At 40.0% G+C, this 15,382-nt stretch overlaps 1 protein-coding gene across 6 annotated transcripts in view; it reads left to right on the forward strand.

Moving 5' to 3' along the window:
* The window catches only part of prkcaa (protein kinase C, alpha, a), a 158,456-nt gene that overhangs the window by 72,925 nt on the left and 70,149 nt on the right, over positions 1–15,382 (forward strand). For all 6 annotated transcript variants that reach the window (XM_084343985.1, XM_084343986.1, XM_084343983.1 and 3 more), the window contains exon 4: positions 14,318–14,429. In XM_084343985.1, coding sequence (XP_084200111.1) covers positions 14,318–14,429 — 112 coding nt within the window. The remainder of the gene's footprint in view (positions 1–14,317; positions 14,430–15,382) is intronic.

A 15,382-nucleotide genomic window follows, 5' to 3' on the forward strand; every position in this document is an offset into this window, starting at 1 on the left:
TCGCAATTAATCACAGTAAGTTGATTATGGTGAATTTTCTTTGTTGGGTTAAATCAGATATGTGAAAATGATATTGTTTCCAAACTAAAAAACAACATGGAGATGAGGTTACCATCATGTATTTATCTATTGTTTATGCAGGAAGATCTTTGTATCCTATCACTTATGAAGTATTTGTTTCCAAACAAAATATAAGGTTAAAATACATTTTCCTGCACAATGAAATTCTTCCAGTGCCGTTCACTGTTAATGCCATCTTACAATGGAACACAAGGTATAAAGATACAAATAGTTTAAGAAAAAACAAGAATATGAGAAACAATAAGAGTAATAGAATACAAAGATACCCAGAAGAAGGTGTGTATGATGTATAATGTACAATTTCAGATCATGAGCCACTGTTTTCAACTCAGTAGATGTTTCCTGAAACAAATGTTTTTCCTTCAGTCAGACCTGATTCTGACTTCCGTTTACAGGCAGAGGTGTGAGTTGGCCTACTATATGTTATTCACGTTTTCTGTTTGTCGATTAAGGTTAGCATTCCCTGACTTGTAGCACCTGATACCGATCTATATCAAACATACATGTGATCTTTGCTTCTTCCTCCCTCTCCACTTTTGAAGCTCTTTTCACCACCTTTTACACTTGCACTGCTGAATTCCTGAGCGTCTTCATTATTTGCCGTGCTAAATAACAAGGCTTTAGAAGCCAAAGTTTCTATTCCTCCTATCCATAATAAAATCCCCAACTGCAGACACTAAATTGATTGCACGAACAAAAGCTAAATTTTATTCAGTTTTCTGCAATCCATACCAGAGAGTTAAGACCACAGAAAGCAGAGTTGAACAGCCATGCCACTGCCCCTGTCAGCTGGCTCATTACGGTGAAGAAAGACTCTGCCAAGACTTTGGCTATTAGATAACTTTTTGAAACACATCTTGCGAAGTTCTTTTAATTATTAAGCACCTGACAGATGGCCTGCGTCTGATAAGCCAATTTATTCTGGCTTTTGGCATTTGCAACATGACCAAATGAACCAGCAGGTCTGCCTTTTCTTTCTTTTTTTTTTTCTCAGATTTTCATTTAGCTTTTTTTTCTCTACCTGTGTCCGTGCCGGAGAAAAGTTTGGCATAGGGGAGAGTAAACAGTGCAGTCATCTTCAAGCCGATGTGACAGCTGTGACAGACCCTCTCGTTCTCTCTTGACCTTGTGGATGTCACTCAGCAGCATGTGCGCCTGGCCATGCTAATGAATACATCGCTGCTGAGTCTATGTGTGTGGCTCCTGTATTAGCTGAGAGCTCAGTCTGATCCAGCTGTGAAAAGGCAAGCAGGAGAGTTTGTTCAAAAGGCTCTAAGGTCTAGGAAGAGTTCAGTTTGTCTTATGATGTGTTTTTTCTCTAAATTGTCAATATATACAACAACTGTCAGAGCTTCCCATTATTGTTAAGCTTTTTTTGCCTGGTGTTTTTTAAAAAAAATGTTCTGCTGAATTTATCCATTCGCAGTCTGACTGCTAGAAAGGGTAGGACAAACAAAATAAACACAGTGGGGTCAGGCAGCCTAAAAAATAATCTTTAAGGGATAAATGAACAGAGGACTTCACAGAGAACAAAAAGTCCTCTAGAACTTCAATTAAAGACAGAAACAAATAAAAAATTCAGCACGATGAGTCCTAAAAATTTAATTACACAACATTTTTTGTCAAGCTTTGTCTGTCTCATGTTGAATGTTTAATAAAGAAGCTCCTGAACCAGTGAAGAGTCGCTCAACTGACTTAATTATTATTGTAAATCTGTCTTGAGCACCAAAGGCCATGGTGCCACTTTAACACCGCTGTGATAGATGGCATTCATTGATACAAAGTCAGTCAAAAAGACAACTTGGTTCCTGACAACTGTTGAAAGTGTCAGCGATTATCTCTTGTGCTGCTAGCAGACAGATGTGTTAACAGATACCACACGGCAAGGAAAACCCCCTGTGAGCTGTGGTGGCAACCTGCCCTCCCTCTCAGCACTCAGCAGCTTAGTGAAAGGCCAAGAGGAATCAGGGTGGTGATTTATATGCTAAAAATAGTAACCTTGCCTAGCCTAACACCTCATGTCTGGTTAAATGATAGTTCCATTTTGTTCTCTTCAAAGCTTCTCCTCACCTTAATAACCACATATTTTACTGCTATAGCTGCAGGCCAGGGATATTTACTCGAAAATAGCCAGCAGCAGAGTGTGTGTTTGTGCCTGTCTGTGCGTTTGGGAGGGGAGATAAAGTGATGGATAGCTGCTGATTGAGTCATTCCAGCTCTATTTTAGATACCTCGGCCCTTTTAAGCATTTTGAGTGACTGTAATGTGTGAGTGACACAGATTTTCTAATACATTAGGGTTTGACAGGAGGAGGGAAAGGTGATTATGTATGATGTAGAGTATAATTAAAAGTTGAAGGGCTGCAGTGTAACAGTGACAAATTTAGGTGACACAGTGACACAGACGGTCTTGCTGGGTTCAACACATTGTCAGAGTGTCATTAGTGCCGCGTGAAGGGGCTTTGACGAGGACTCCTTAAAAATGAGTAGTTGTGCATAAATATTTAAAAGGGCAATATGTAGTTAAAGAGAATAAATTCAAAGTCAAAATTTTATAATATTTACAATATTAATGAGGTAATAATATGAACTCACACAGGTGATGGCACTGTTAATGAAATTTCAAAAAGCCTTTAAATGAATGTCAAAAATGTAAAATTATTTGATCAGACATAATTTTTTTTGCATTATTAACGTGCATTTAATTGTAGACTGCAGTATTAGAGTAATCAGTACCTTTAATTCTTAACCTTCCTGTTTCCCTAAGCATAGAGTAATATTCTTTATCAGGAAGCATGTGACCCACTTCTAAATGCCAATTTTCCCTGTCAATAAGCATACAGCTCTGGCTTGGTTATGCGCTGTGCAAACTAATTGATTTAGGAGATTGTCAAACAGGCACCAGGGCACTTGTCAAACATTCCCCCGTCTTTCCAAAACAGTGTTTCAGAGTAAAAGAAAACCATCCTGCAGTCTGTGTGTGTAGCAGTGCATAGTACACACACACAGGCACAGGTTAATAACAACATAGGGTGACTCAAAAACCGGTACAGGGCGGAGCCTTTTCAAATGTCACCTCCCAGTGAGGGATGATGGGTTAAAGAAGGATGAGGGAGTGAATACAAGAAGGGAAAGAGACAACTGGTCCCACGCCTGATAATAAGGAAATTGTTGACCTTCAGACGTCACTGTAACAGCCTTTTTCTCAGTCCTGAAGGGAACAGATGGGTCAAACAGATAAGGATATGACAGATGAAGTGTCGATCAGTGCATCTCATTTCACACACACACACACACACACACACACACACACACACACACACACACACACACACACACACACACACACACACACACACACACTCTCTCTCTCTCTCTCTCTCTCTCTCTCTCTCTCTCTCTCTCTCTCTCTCTAGCTGGCTGCAAATGTCACACCAGGTGGATCTCTTTAGACTCTGTGGGAGACAGGTGGACTGCATTAGCCACCGAGCCTCTTTGATGATCGCTGCACTGAAGTTGTTTCATATTCTCCCATGCAATAAAATCACGAAATAGAACCATCAGTGTTGGTTTGATTCTGAAAAGCTGCTATTCCACTCACTGAGTTTGAGGGAATAGAAATTTGTTAGCTCGTCGGAGTAGGCTGCAGTCTTTGTCTTGTTAGTTCATATGTGAAGTGAGAATAACATCACTTCTAAGGCTGGGAAGCTGTCAGTCTTTCACTCATACGGCTCTTCTGTTGGCCAAGGCAAGTCAAACCACATTGATTTGTGCTTCCAATGACCAGTTTAAATGCCCCGAATCGCCCTTAAAATGGACCATCCCCGGAGTCTGTTCAAAGGGCGGCCGGCCACCTCCAAGCAGGTCACTGTGATGTCTGATGGTCTTTGTCATCATTCAGGAATGAATGGCAGCTTCCTCTACCTCTTTTAGATCCATTAGTCATCCTGTTTACATTTTTAAAGGAATCAGCTGTACATGCCAAGCAAAATCGTTAGCAGCCTGAAAATCCATGAAAATAAATAACTGGCTATCAACAGCCACCTGAACCCTGAATGAAAACCAAGTCAAGTCAGGCCAGCAGCACAAGTGCATTGAAAAGTGATATCTGTGTGTATACTCTGAAGTACCTGCATCACAGTCAGCTACGATTTCTTAAACATCATACAAGCGAGACCCTGTTTCTGAGATCTGGATGAGGGATTAGAGAAACCTGATCTCCCCAGATAGATTTCCCATGCCATGAGAAAGACGATTTCTTGGCCATGTATATGCATGACCAGGTTTTTAATTTTCAGGTGTATAGCATTCAAGTGCATGACAAAGACTTCAGACAGGGAAACTATAGCAGAGACAGCAGGGTGGCGGGATGAAAGGAAAAATAATTTCACGGAGCGTTACATGATCATATTCATAATAGTTACATGCAAAGTCCTTCAAGAGCTGAAACTAACACAAAGTTGCCCTCATTGAAAGAACTTTGTTTCTACTAGTGAACAGACAACCATTTGTAAAATGTAAACAGATATCGAAGGAAGCAGCGTATGTTATCATAACTGCAGTTTAAATAAGTAATAAACGCTTCCAGAATAAGTTCAGTGATATCAAAGAAGACAGATGCTATTCCAGTTTTATTATATCCTTCAGTGTTTTATAGGTTTTTGTGCATGTAAAAGGTCTTGAAAGTTAAAAAGGTCAGTGTCTACACTCTCTCCCACTGAAAACACAACTCATGAAACACCTCCTCAGTAGTCCCGCCTTTAATTCTGTGACTTTGTGACATCATGGTGTCATGCATTTGCATAATTTATACCTGACAGCTAGTTTAGCAAGTAAGAATTGATTCAGCAAAGTTGCTCTGTTGTTTTTAGTGGAGCTGGCTTAGGCGTGTGTGAGCTGACCAATCAGAGCAGACTGGGTATTTGGAAGGGGGAGGCCTTAAAGAGACAGGAGCTGAAACAGAGTGTTATAGACAGAGGGGGAATACGGTGCTGCAGCACTGGACAGTATGAGAAAAAAAAAAAACACTGAAAGCATGTAAACCTATTCTAGAAGTAACCCAAAATAAAATTATGGACCTGAATGAGCATAATATGTCTCCTTTACTCACCTGCTGAATGTATATGTGGTTATACAATAACCACATTGAAGATAAGTGTCCAGTTCTCAGAGTAACCTTGTTTATTTTGAGCATATAATTCTAACAACTACCTTTCCTTTGTGTTGCTGTGCACCACGGCACCAAACACACCTATATGCATTTTTAGTACCCACTAAGTGTACCTACAGCCAGCATGCACAGTGACTGAGTGTTTTTCAGTGTACCTTGCCCTGTTAGGAGTTTCACTTATTAGCATGGCCCTGATATTTACTCTGCATTCTGAGATTAGATAGAGTTTGGGTTATTGTAATTATATGATGTGTGGAGGGAGAAGCAGAGAACAGTTGAACACTTAGACCTGTACTTCACCTTCTGCACCTCAGTTGCTCTGATCAGGGGATCATTTCAGTGATGAGCACATGTCTTCCTCTGTGGCTGCACCTCCAAAACATCCTCTGTCTGTCTGGAATCCACCATGTACCACACATCAAGAGAATATGCTGCTGGTTATCCAACATGAAACACTCACCAGCTGAAAACAGATTGAGAATATTTTAACATATTCAATCATCCGGTGGGAGTTTGCAGGATTCAGTTAGTGTCCAAATCTCCTCAGTTAGCAGAGTGCACTATGCAAATCCAGTTATCTTTTTCATTTTGCGTGCACGTTTGATCCTGTTCTGTCCTATATGTGTAATACAGCACCAGTGTGTAGGAGCTTCACAGCCCATATGGTATTGGCATTTTCCCACCAGTCATACCTGTTAACCATGTTAACCGTGTTACACTATACTAATCCATGTGCTGTTTGCAGGCACATGGTAACTGTTGTTGAAATCACTCCAAAAATAACTGAATTAATGTATTTGTGTAATACTCGTAGTGACCCGTTTTAATATTAATGAGAATCTGCACATTCATCTTGTTCTTGTTATTGTCTAAAACTGTCCAGACTGCTGCTCTAATTGCATGCTTTTCATACGTATAAATGCATAATACAAACCCATGAATATAGCCCACGCTAGTCTCTTCACAGGCAGACCAGATGCAACACACACACACAGAGCATTAACTTAGTCAGGCTTAGAGGATTTTTTTCTCTCAAGTGAAATTGAGTTAACTGTAGCTGCAGCACCGAGCCATCTGTCCGGCTCCAGAGTGGTATTTATGTCATGATTATCTTTAAGTAATTTCATTTTAATTGTAATATTCAAAGTAATAAACAATTTCATTAAGTGCTTTGGATCCTTGGATGCTCTCTTGTGGTTTTGCACATATTTCATGAATATGTTTAAATATATTAACGTTTGCTTTGGGTAAACAGTAAAGATGCAGTTGCAAAATATGAAGTTTCTATGTCGGTGTTTAAAATGCAATCCTGTTGAGTTATTATTCACAGGACTTTGTATGTTGTCATAGAGTCACAAGTAAAGATGCCTAGTCCAACACAAAGTAAAACTAATAGGATTTTTAAGTAAAACATATACATATCCTGTTAATAAATGAGGTAAGAGTTTCATTATGTATCTCATTGTGGCTTAAACAGTATGTATGCAGGATGGAGCGTGACCCTAGTCTTAAACATAATCCACCTCTGCCCTCCCCGCTGCCTCTTCTGCTGGGAAGCCCTGCTCAGCTTCAACCTGCCAAGCTGTTCATTAGCAGGGGCTGGTTGGCGTCCTGTTTGCTTATTAAACTGGATTGGAGAGCCTGGCTAATTAGCCAACATCACTGTGCCTGGCCCCCTGTGCTTCTGTTTTCATCAGTATCTCCTGGTTGCCTTCAGTCTTTTGATCAGCCTTCTGCCCTGTGTCTGTTTTTGATCTGTGGCTTCACATGTAAATCTGCTCGGGATTGACTGCAGGGCGAATGCTAAAATAACATTTAGGGATTAGTTCAGAGAAAATCAACTCTGAGGTCACTGAAAAATAAACCAGAAATTTGATTTTTTTAAAAACATACCCGCACAGTTAGGAGTGCATCTCCCCATAAACATTTATCATTGATTACTTAAGCATCTGTCTCTCAATAGAAAGTCTGTGTGGGCTCTATCTCTGTCAAACTTATAGTTAGAATAATAAAGGTATCTATCAACAAAAGTTATCTCATGGCACTTTACAAACTGATACCTGCATTCAAGCTTTTTTGTACCCAGATTTAGCTTGTTTTTATCTTTTTATACAGATATTTATTACAGTTGAAAACACAGGTACACATTGGAGCTGGCAGAAACAGTGTTTCATTTAATTTTTTGTCTGCAAATACCCAGAGAAACAACAATAAAGTGAATCCGAATCTGAAACAGGAAAGACCACTTGTATGATTTTGCTCGCAGCCAATCACCACAAGCGTTCTTCATTTAATCTGAAGCGGGATTGGCCTAACACACTAGATACAACCCATTACAGTCTGTGGACATCCAGCCCTCGTATTCTTAAGGAAGCAGCAAGATGGAGGAATCATCTGAGATTTGTTTCCAGGTCATACTAATCATCACCAGTAGGAGTGACTGTTTATTTCCTTTTATCAAAGGGTCAAATGTTTATTCTGTGTTGTCATGTTAAATAGAATTCAATGAAAATATATGTCTTCTTTTCTGTTGTTAAGCTTCATGAAGAGCTATTTATTCCAGATGGCTTAACTTCTATTGTGTAATTACATAATGTCTGAAAGATTTCCCAGAAGCTCAGTCCTTTTTTGTAACAGCTGGATACTTTGCATACTAATGCACTCATGCCAGCACAAACTATGCAGACACGGCCTTCAGTTGTTCACTGGATTAGGTATCAGGGACTGGCAACAAACAGTACGCACCTGTCATAAGAAAACTCTAAACATGATGCGAGAACATGATGCTCCCTGTCAGTTCATTTGACATCTGGGCCACCCTATTGGCTCTCATGTTATCAGTCACCAAAAGGCAGCCTCCTTGCTGCATCATCCAGTCAGCATGTAACACCCCCCAGCTTTTGTTTATCATCGTGGCCTTCTTGTTTTGAGCCTACTGATCGAGTTCATCAATGCTTTTGGCGTAACACTGTGCTTCCCCTGCTGTTCTGGAAGGGCAGCGCCACCCAGTCTGTCTTGAATTTCCCATTAAGACCCAATTAGGCTGTAATAGGGGATAGAAAGCCACAGAGGTAAACCCTTCCATCCCACAGCTCGCAGAAAGGATGTTAATGGACAACCAGTGTGCTCAGTGACATGAAGTCGGGTACACTCATTTACAGGTTTCATTTTCTGCACATTACAGCTTGCCCTGGTGAATCTTTAAATGCCACCTTGCTAATCAGTCAGAGCAGTTAGTTTAGTCTCTTAGGATTTACTTTGAATTGAATGTCATTACATTATCATCAAAATATATTGGGTTTTTAGCCACGCTAACAGCACTGACTGTAGCATAGCTAAAACAACCAGGACATTCAATTCAGCATTGGGTTTATATTTTTATCAAGTGTACATGACAAAGTGTGTTTGATCCACACTTTGGCCCAGATTGAAATGTCTCAACAGCTGTCAAATGGATTGTGAAGACATTTATTACTCCCAGAGGATGAATCCGATTGACATTTTGTGATCCCCTGACTTTTAGTCTCGAGTCACCAGGAAGTTCATATTTGTTGTCCTGGGGGAAATGTGTCAGTAACTAGTTAATGGATATCCGTGTAATCTGGTACACACAATTATATTCCCCTGATGAAGAATGGTAATAGCTCATGGTGATCATCAGGTCATATTTTGATTTGTCCAATGTTGGTTATGACCAAATAACTGAAAAACTAATGACATTCCCATCAGCCTAAGTGGTACTTTGTGTTTAGTGCTTATTCCCAAAGGTTAGCATGCTAACATTTACACTAAGTTGTTTTACATGGTACTGAACTGCATGATAAGATTGTCATTGTGAGCATGTTAGCATGGTGATGTTAGCATTTGACTCAAAACTCAGTCAGCGATAGAAATAACTGTAGACACATCACAAAGTAACAGTGCTCTGAAGACATCCCCATGCTTACTTTTACAGACAAATCTTGGAACCTATCAGCTGTCATCTGATAACAATTTAGCCTCTGGGGGCAACGACCAATGTTTCGGGGCTTCTGGTATAGCCAGCAGATATCCAGATAATGGATAATGGATACCTGGGCCAAGACTTCCTCTTCCATGCAGTGGTCATTGTTCTCAGTCTGATTTGCAAATTGAGATGCAAAATTGGCTGGAGATGACATTTTGGCTGATATGCATATAAATTAAAAGAAACGAAGAAAAGTAATAAAGTGCAGTGCTAAATCATCTTCAGACATTAGCCAATGTTGCATTTGGGCCAATGTGATCCACCTCTTTGGCTTTCTACATCATCTTGGTCACCTGCACAAAGTGATTAATTGATCTGCTTGAACTACAAGTGGTCACACTTACAATACCAAATTTTTGTCCCATGCCCATAGATTGCAGATATTATGTGGATTACTGACATTCATACTAACATTCTGTCAATTCAAGTGGCCTACTGTCTGTTTTCATGGTCTGTAGCAGTGGTTGACCACTTCTTAGATTCTGGCTGACACACACCTGCCAAGCATCTCTCATAGGTCAAGGAACTGGACGTTTTCCCTGATTGACCACTGCCACCTTGGTTGGCCTGTTGTCACTCTTTTTGTTGTGAGGATTTACCATTTATCTGGGGACATTTAAGCCATGTTCCACCCATCGAAAGTTGATGTGACAGGTAAAAAATACATGATCCATCTGTAGCTGAATGTGGCTCTTAGTCACCATCATTCATTCATGAAGTAGACGGAGGGAACAAAGCAAAGGAGGGGGGCAAACAAGAGGATAATCCTTCAGGATCAGCTGTGTGTGGGTGGACATGAGTAAGTGCAGCTGGCTCAGCCTCTCTCTCCCTCTCCCTACTGTCTGTCTGCCTCCCTTTTTCTTGTCATTCCTCAGCTAACACACTGACTGCTGGCCTGTGCACAGCGTGGTCGGGGCTGCTAATTAGACAATATGCACTGTATAAGCAGTATGAATCAGGCATTTATGCTGCACAGGGGTTACCTCGTTTCTACCGGCAGGGGAGTTTTTCAGACTTGTTGTCAAAGCTGGATCCTACATAAATTATTTGTTTATCACCCCGATATAATGAATTCAAGTCAGCTATGATATTCCACACCTGATTATTTTGGATACGGTTCATCTAGCCGCAGATTGCCTGAGCTGTGAGGTGTTACTTCTGCATCTACAGTGTGTTTACACTGTCATTTGTGATGGAGGAGTTTGAAGTCACTCAAGATGATGGACATCGCTGATAAGCTGACCATCAGTCTCAAACTGCTCATGTCAGAAGACTTTGGTTTGGCAGTCAGAAATATGCTGAACAAGTTGTTGTGAGATTCTCAGGAATCACTCATCCAAAAAAGAGGAGCAGAAAATGTCTGCTGAGTTTGTTAGATATTTAAAAACAGCATGTTTCTTTAAGTCTCCCTATTCAGTTTTATTCATTTCAAATTATATCATATTATCATATTATAATGAAGTTGTATGCAGCTATAAGGACATTTAATGTTTTCTTTGCAGGGTTTGTTGACAGTTAACCTTACATTTTGTAGGTTTTCAAAGCACTTGTTAAGATTAATTTTTTATAGACATCAAATGCGTTTGTGTACGTCATTAACTAACGTAAACGCTATTGCAAAATCTATTCTTATGATATTATGATAAATAAAAGACTAAATGACATATTCTATATTTAAGGTGTGGGTTGTTGGGTCACTTCCTAGCCCATGCTCATTTTTAGTTACAGGGACACTACTGGTCCTTTTAACATTTGACTTTAATGTAAATCAGAATTTCTTACTTTGTCTTAATGTTAGGTGTTTAGATACGTGTAAGGCAGCTGAAATGTGATCACAACAGCTCTGTGTTCCGATCATGTCAATGCTTGTAGAGCTCATAGCATTTCTCTTGTCCTTTAAAGGTGTAAAGCCTCTTCAGACTGACAAATGGCAGATTGAGAGCATGATCTGAGGATCTTGAATGAGCCTCTGACGTATAAATGCAGAGGCCAATGTCAGACTGAGTGAAATGGCAGTGAAACAGCCGCAATGATTACTGTGGCTCCTCACCATGTGATACTGTGTCAGCTCTCACTGAGATGGATGATGTGCTGCTCCCCTTACTGGTGATTTATTTCTCCTGCCTGGGTCAAGCTCTTTTCATTCATTCCTCATTTGACACTGTATTTCTCATCAAACAGTAGAAAATAGGAAAGATATCTTTAGCACTACAGCTGCTTCTTTCTCCAGTCAGAATAAGCCTATCCCTTTCCTGGCAGAATGAAGCTGATCTCTTCCCAGAGAAGACAAATACAGGTGTTCCCTCAAATAGATGCAGTAGAAGAAAAAAACAGAAAGGACCGGACTTGCCTGGATAATGTTCTCAAGTCAAATCCACTTAAACAGATTCCGACTCTGAAAGAGATTTACAGTACAGCACAATTTGAGAATGAGCAGGAAAGCACTTTGAAGGGGCGCTTGGAAAAGTGGCAATCCTCCAGTTCTCATTCCGGCAGAGAGTGCCTCATAAGCTACAGGCTGAGTGCAGGAAATGAATGAATGAATGGATGGATGGATGAATGAATGAATGGGGGTGACAAGAACCCTACACTGTATAACATCGGTGATCAGTAAAATAACACTTACCTTCAAACGGTACCAGTTATCATAACAATGGCCACATGGGTTTTGACATGACTTGACTTGAGACATGATGACACGAATAGCTTTCAACTTTCATTTATTCAGTGTACAAAATAACAAAACAGGGTTATAACTGGTTCTGCTTGTTCACCAGATCACGTCAGAAAACTTTACTTACACCCACAGATATTTACTTAAGGTAGAGACTGCACCCGGTGCCATTTGCTTAGTTTGATAGCATATTTGTATTGAATTGTAAATATTCTGCAGATTCAGGCAGAGTGCCAAGTGAAATGGCTCTTGAATAATATACATTGACATTTTGGAGCAGAATTGAATTGTCTGCCCAAAATGCTAATCAGCTAAATTGCTCTAGTGCCACAATGTATTATCCTCAGTCATACCACTGGTTCTGCTCAGTCCACTGAAACATCCCTCAAGGGGTTAATTTATCTCTCCCACTGAAGCATTTTCTGTCTGCTGAGTTGAATATTTGACCAGTTTTTGCTTTATCGTCCTCCATCTCTGCTTGTTTTGACTTCATGGAAATGTGGCTCCTCATACTAAATGCTCCCTTATTTGAGTATCCAAATGATCCATAAGTATAATGAATGCTGGCCCAGCGAGTGGGAATGAGCACATGACCAACATGGTGATATCAGATCGACAGTTTTACAATTTTATTCATTTTGATTATGTTATGTGTTAAGAGCATACTGTATATATACACTTGCTTTTATACAGTATAATGTAATAGATAATATCTATACATATGTGGTAATCGTGGTAACAGTCTGCATCATTAATACTCCTTTGTTCAAAGTATATAAGTAAGGGTTTATTGTTTTCATTTTGAGTTTGGGTAATGGTACGTAACAATAAATGTATCTTTTAGTATATGATGTCGAAGGAAATCTAAATGTTAAAACCTATATACCTTGAATCAGTGCTCTTGATTAACTATATAATAGGATTAATTTAGCATGGTCAGGGGATAATGTAATCATGCAGCTTGACTGTGATTTTGGTCCCAGTGTGAATCTCCTGTGTGAGTAACTCCTTTAGACATGCACAGCTGCGCACAAAGAGGTTCCAGCCTGTTTTACATCCCATAAAATGCTCCCTTGAGCACCATTAAAGCAGAATTAACACTCTAGAGGGACGGGTGATGAAATATTAGCTGTCCTCGTCAATAGTTAGCCTTTCGTTTCTGAAAGGCAGTTCATCCGGTGCGACCTGCAAGATCCAACAGCCAAATGAATCTCTTCTATCAGGACTTCCTCTTGATAAGACACACAGATCAAATCAGCAAAATATACCTCAGTACACAAATGTGCTCATAGTAAAGACCATAAACTCACTGTTGAGTAGCTACAACATAAAAGTATGTTGCTGCAGGATATGACCAATAAAAAAAAGAGGTGGAGTATTGGACTTGCATGGAGGAAATTAAGCGAACATACAGTAGAAGCCTACAAGAAGTGAACTATCTTTACAGAGACATGATTCAGCCTCTTGCTGCTCCTTTAACACACACTCATTTACAGTGTTTTGCTCTGCAATAAACCCTAATGTTTTTCACACTTTGACTAATATGATATTTATGTAGAGAGCCTGCAGCAATGAACTGCGATAATATGGAGGCCAATGATGAATGAAAAGCTCAGATGGCCTAGATGACTATTTACACACATATACACAAACCATTTACTGAATGGCCAAAAGGACAACATTAATCGTACAATGCACATATTCTCATATATGGCAGTTTATGACCCTTATGTAGGAATAAAAACCAAGAAGCAGTGTCTTTTTCAGCGTATGTGTTAATAACATGGAGAAGGTCTTGAAGTACTGAACTGTATTGAGGGCACTTACGTGAGTATGGTATCTCCAATTGGGAAGTGAACTGTATTTGTGGCTTTGGTGCTCTTGGATTTAATTTTATGAGAGCAAACAACTCAATTCTCATTCACTGATGTGGTCAAGGAAGATGGAAAGACAACCCAGAAATGACGGTTTAATAAAAGGCTGCCACGGATTGATTGGCTGCCACTTGGAGTTCTATAAGAGCAGAAAATATGTGGTGATTGCAGTCAGGTTGGCAATCAGCGATGAATTGTCTGACACACAATGGCGCCCTGTGATGAAATAGGTTGATTTTTTTCTATTATTCTTTGAATGGACTGTCAGAGGATAGAGCTATAGTCGGCTGAAGCAGTTTTTCAGCGTAGATATTTTGTGATTTTTGTGATATGGCAAATCCTGAACATGAAGTATTTTAACACTCAGTGTGTAAATAACACACAAGAGCATTTGTTCTTGAGCATTGAGCATGAGCATTAACTAGGCTGAAGTTGGTGATTGGTTTGCCTCTTTAGTCATTTCATTATTTTTCTGCTTCTTTATGGCTCATTTCTCTCTTTCTGTTCTTCCAGGACCCCAGAACGAAGCACAAGTTTAAGATCCACACCTATGGGAGCCCCACCTTCTGTGACCACTGTGGCTCTCTGCTGTATGGCCTCATCCACCAGGGCATGAAGTGTGACTGTGAGTTCAATTCCTGCAACTTCTTCCTCAGTAATTTAAATACGAACATTTTATCACGACGTCTGGACCATATTAACGATGAGTACATCCTGAGTAGTTAAGCAGCCGTTCATGTTCTAAATTCTGCGTGTCAAGGTGAAAGTAGAAGCTCAAACAGTAATAGAGGCGAACGAATCCCACACTGCTCTGTTATACAGGTCAATGTGCATGAGTGTGGCATACATAAGAAAATAATGGTTTGCTGTAAGTGGCTCCGCACACATTATGTTCTGTTTTAGAGCCACTTTATCAAAAACAGCCCATTGTTCCTCTTCGCTGAGGGTCATAGGCCTCTGAATTTCTCCTCCCCCTTGACTTTCACTCATTAAAATCTCACATCGTCTATTTTCAGTGTGCAGCTATGTTCGGTGCACCCTGAATAGGCCTGCTATGAAAGCTATACCACGTCGTTATTAATATCCCTCCCTCGCACTCCTTCCCTTTAATCTTGTGTTAGTGGATTAGCCTCAATGCCTTAATGAGCTCATAAATACACTATACTCCACCTGCTACGGACCCCCAGTTATGTGTAATGATCGCTCCGGGGTGTACATAAATAGAGATGTGGATTATTTTGGCAGATCAATTCCAGCTCTAATCACACCACAATAAGCTCACACTGTAGTATTTCTAAGCACTGGTGAGGACAGTCACAGTGAGGCAAAACAAAATAGTGATTTTTAAAATTACTTATCACCTACTGACCTGGTGGCATAATGATGTAACCGTCCGTAACTGTTCCCAATCCATGAAATTTTGGTTCAGCTGGCTGACACACAGGCTGAGTATGCATCACATCGCAGTGCTGAATCTGGGTCATAACCTTGTTATCTCTTTCACACAGCTTTCAGAAAAACAATCCTTTAATAATGTGCCAAACATGTATGATTCATTGAACGAAATTGAAATATGTC

Source organism: Pagrus pagrus, assembly GCF_965226575.1.
Source record: "Pagrus pagrus genome assembly, chromosome: 2".
Taxonomy (NCBI): Eukaryota; Metazoa; Chordata; class Actinopteri; order Spariformes; family Sparidae; genus Pagrus; species Pagrus pagrus.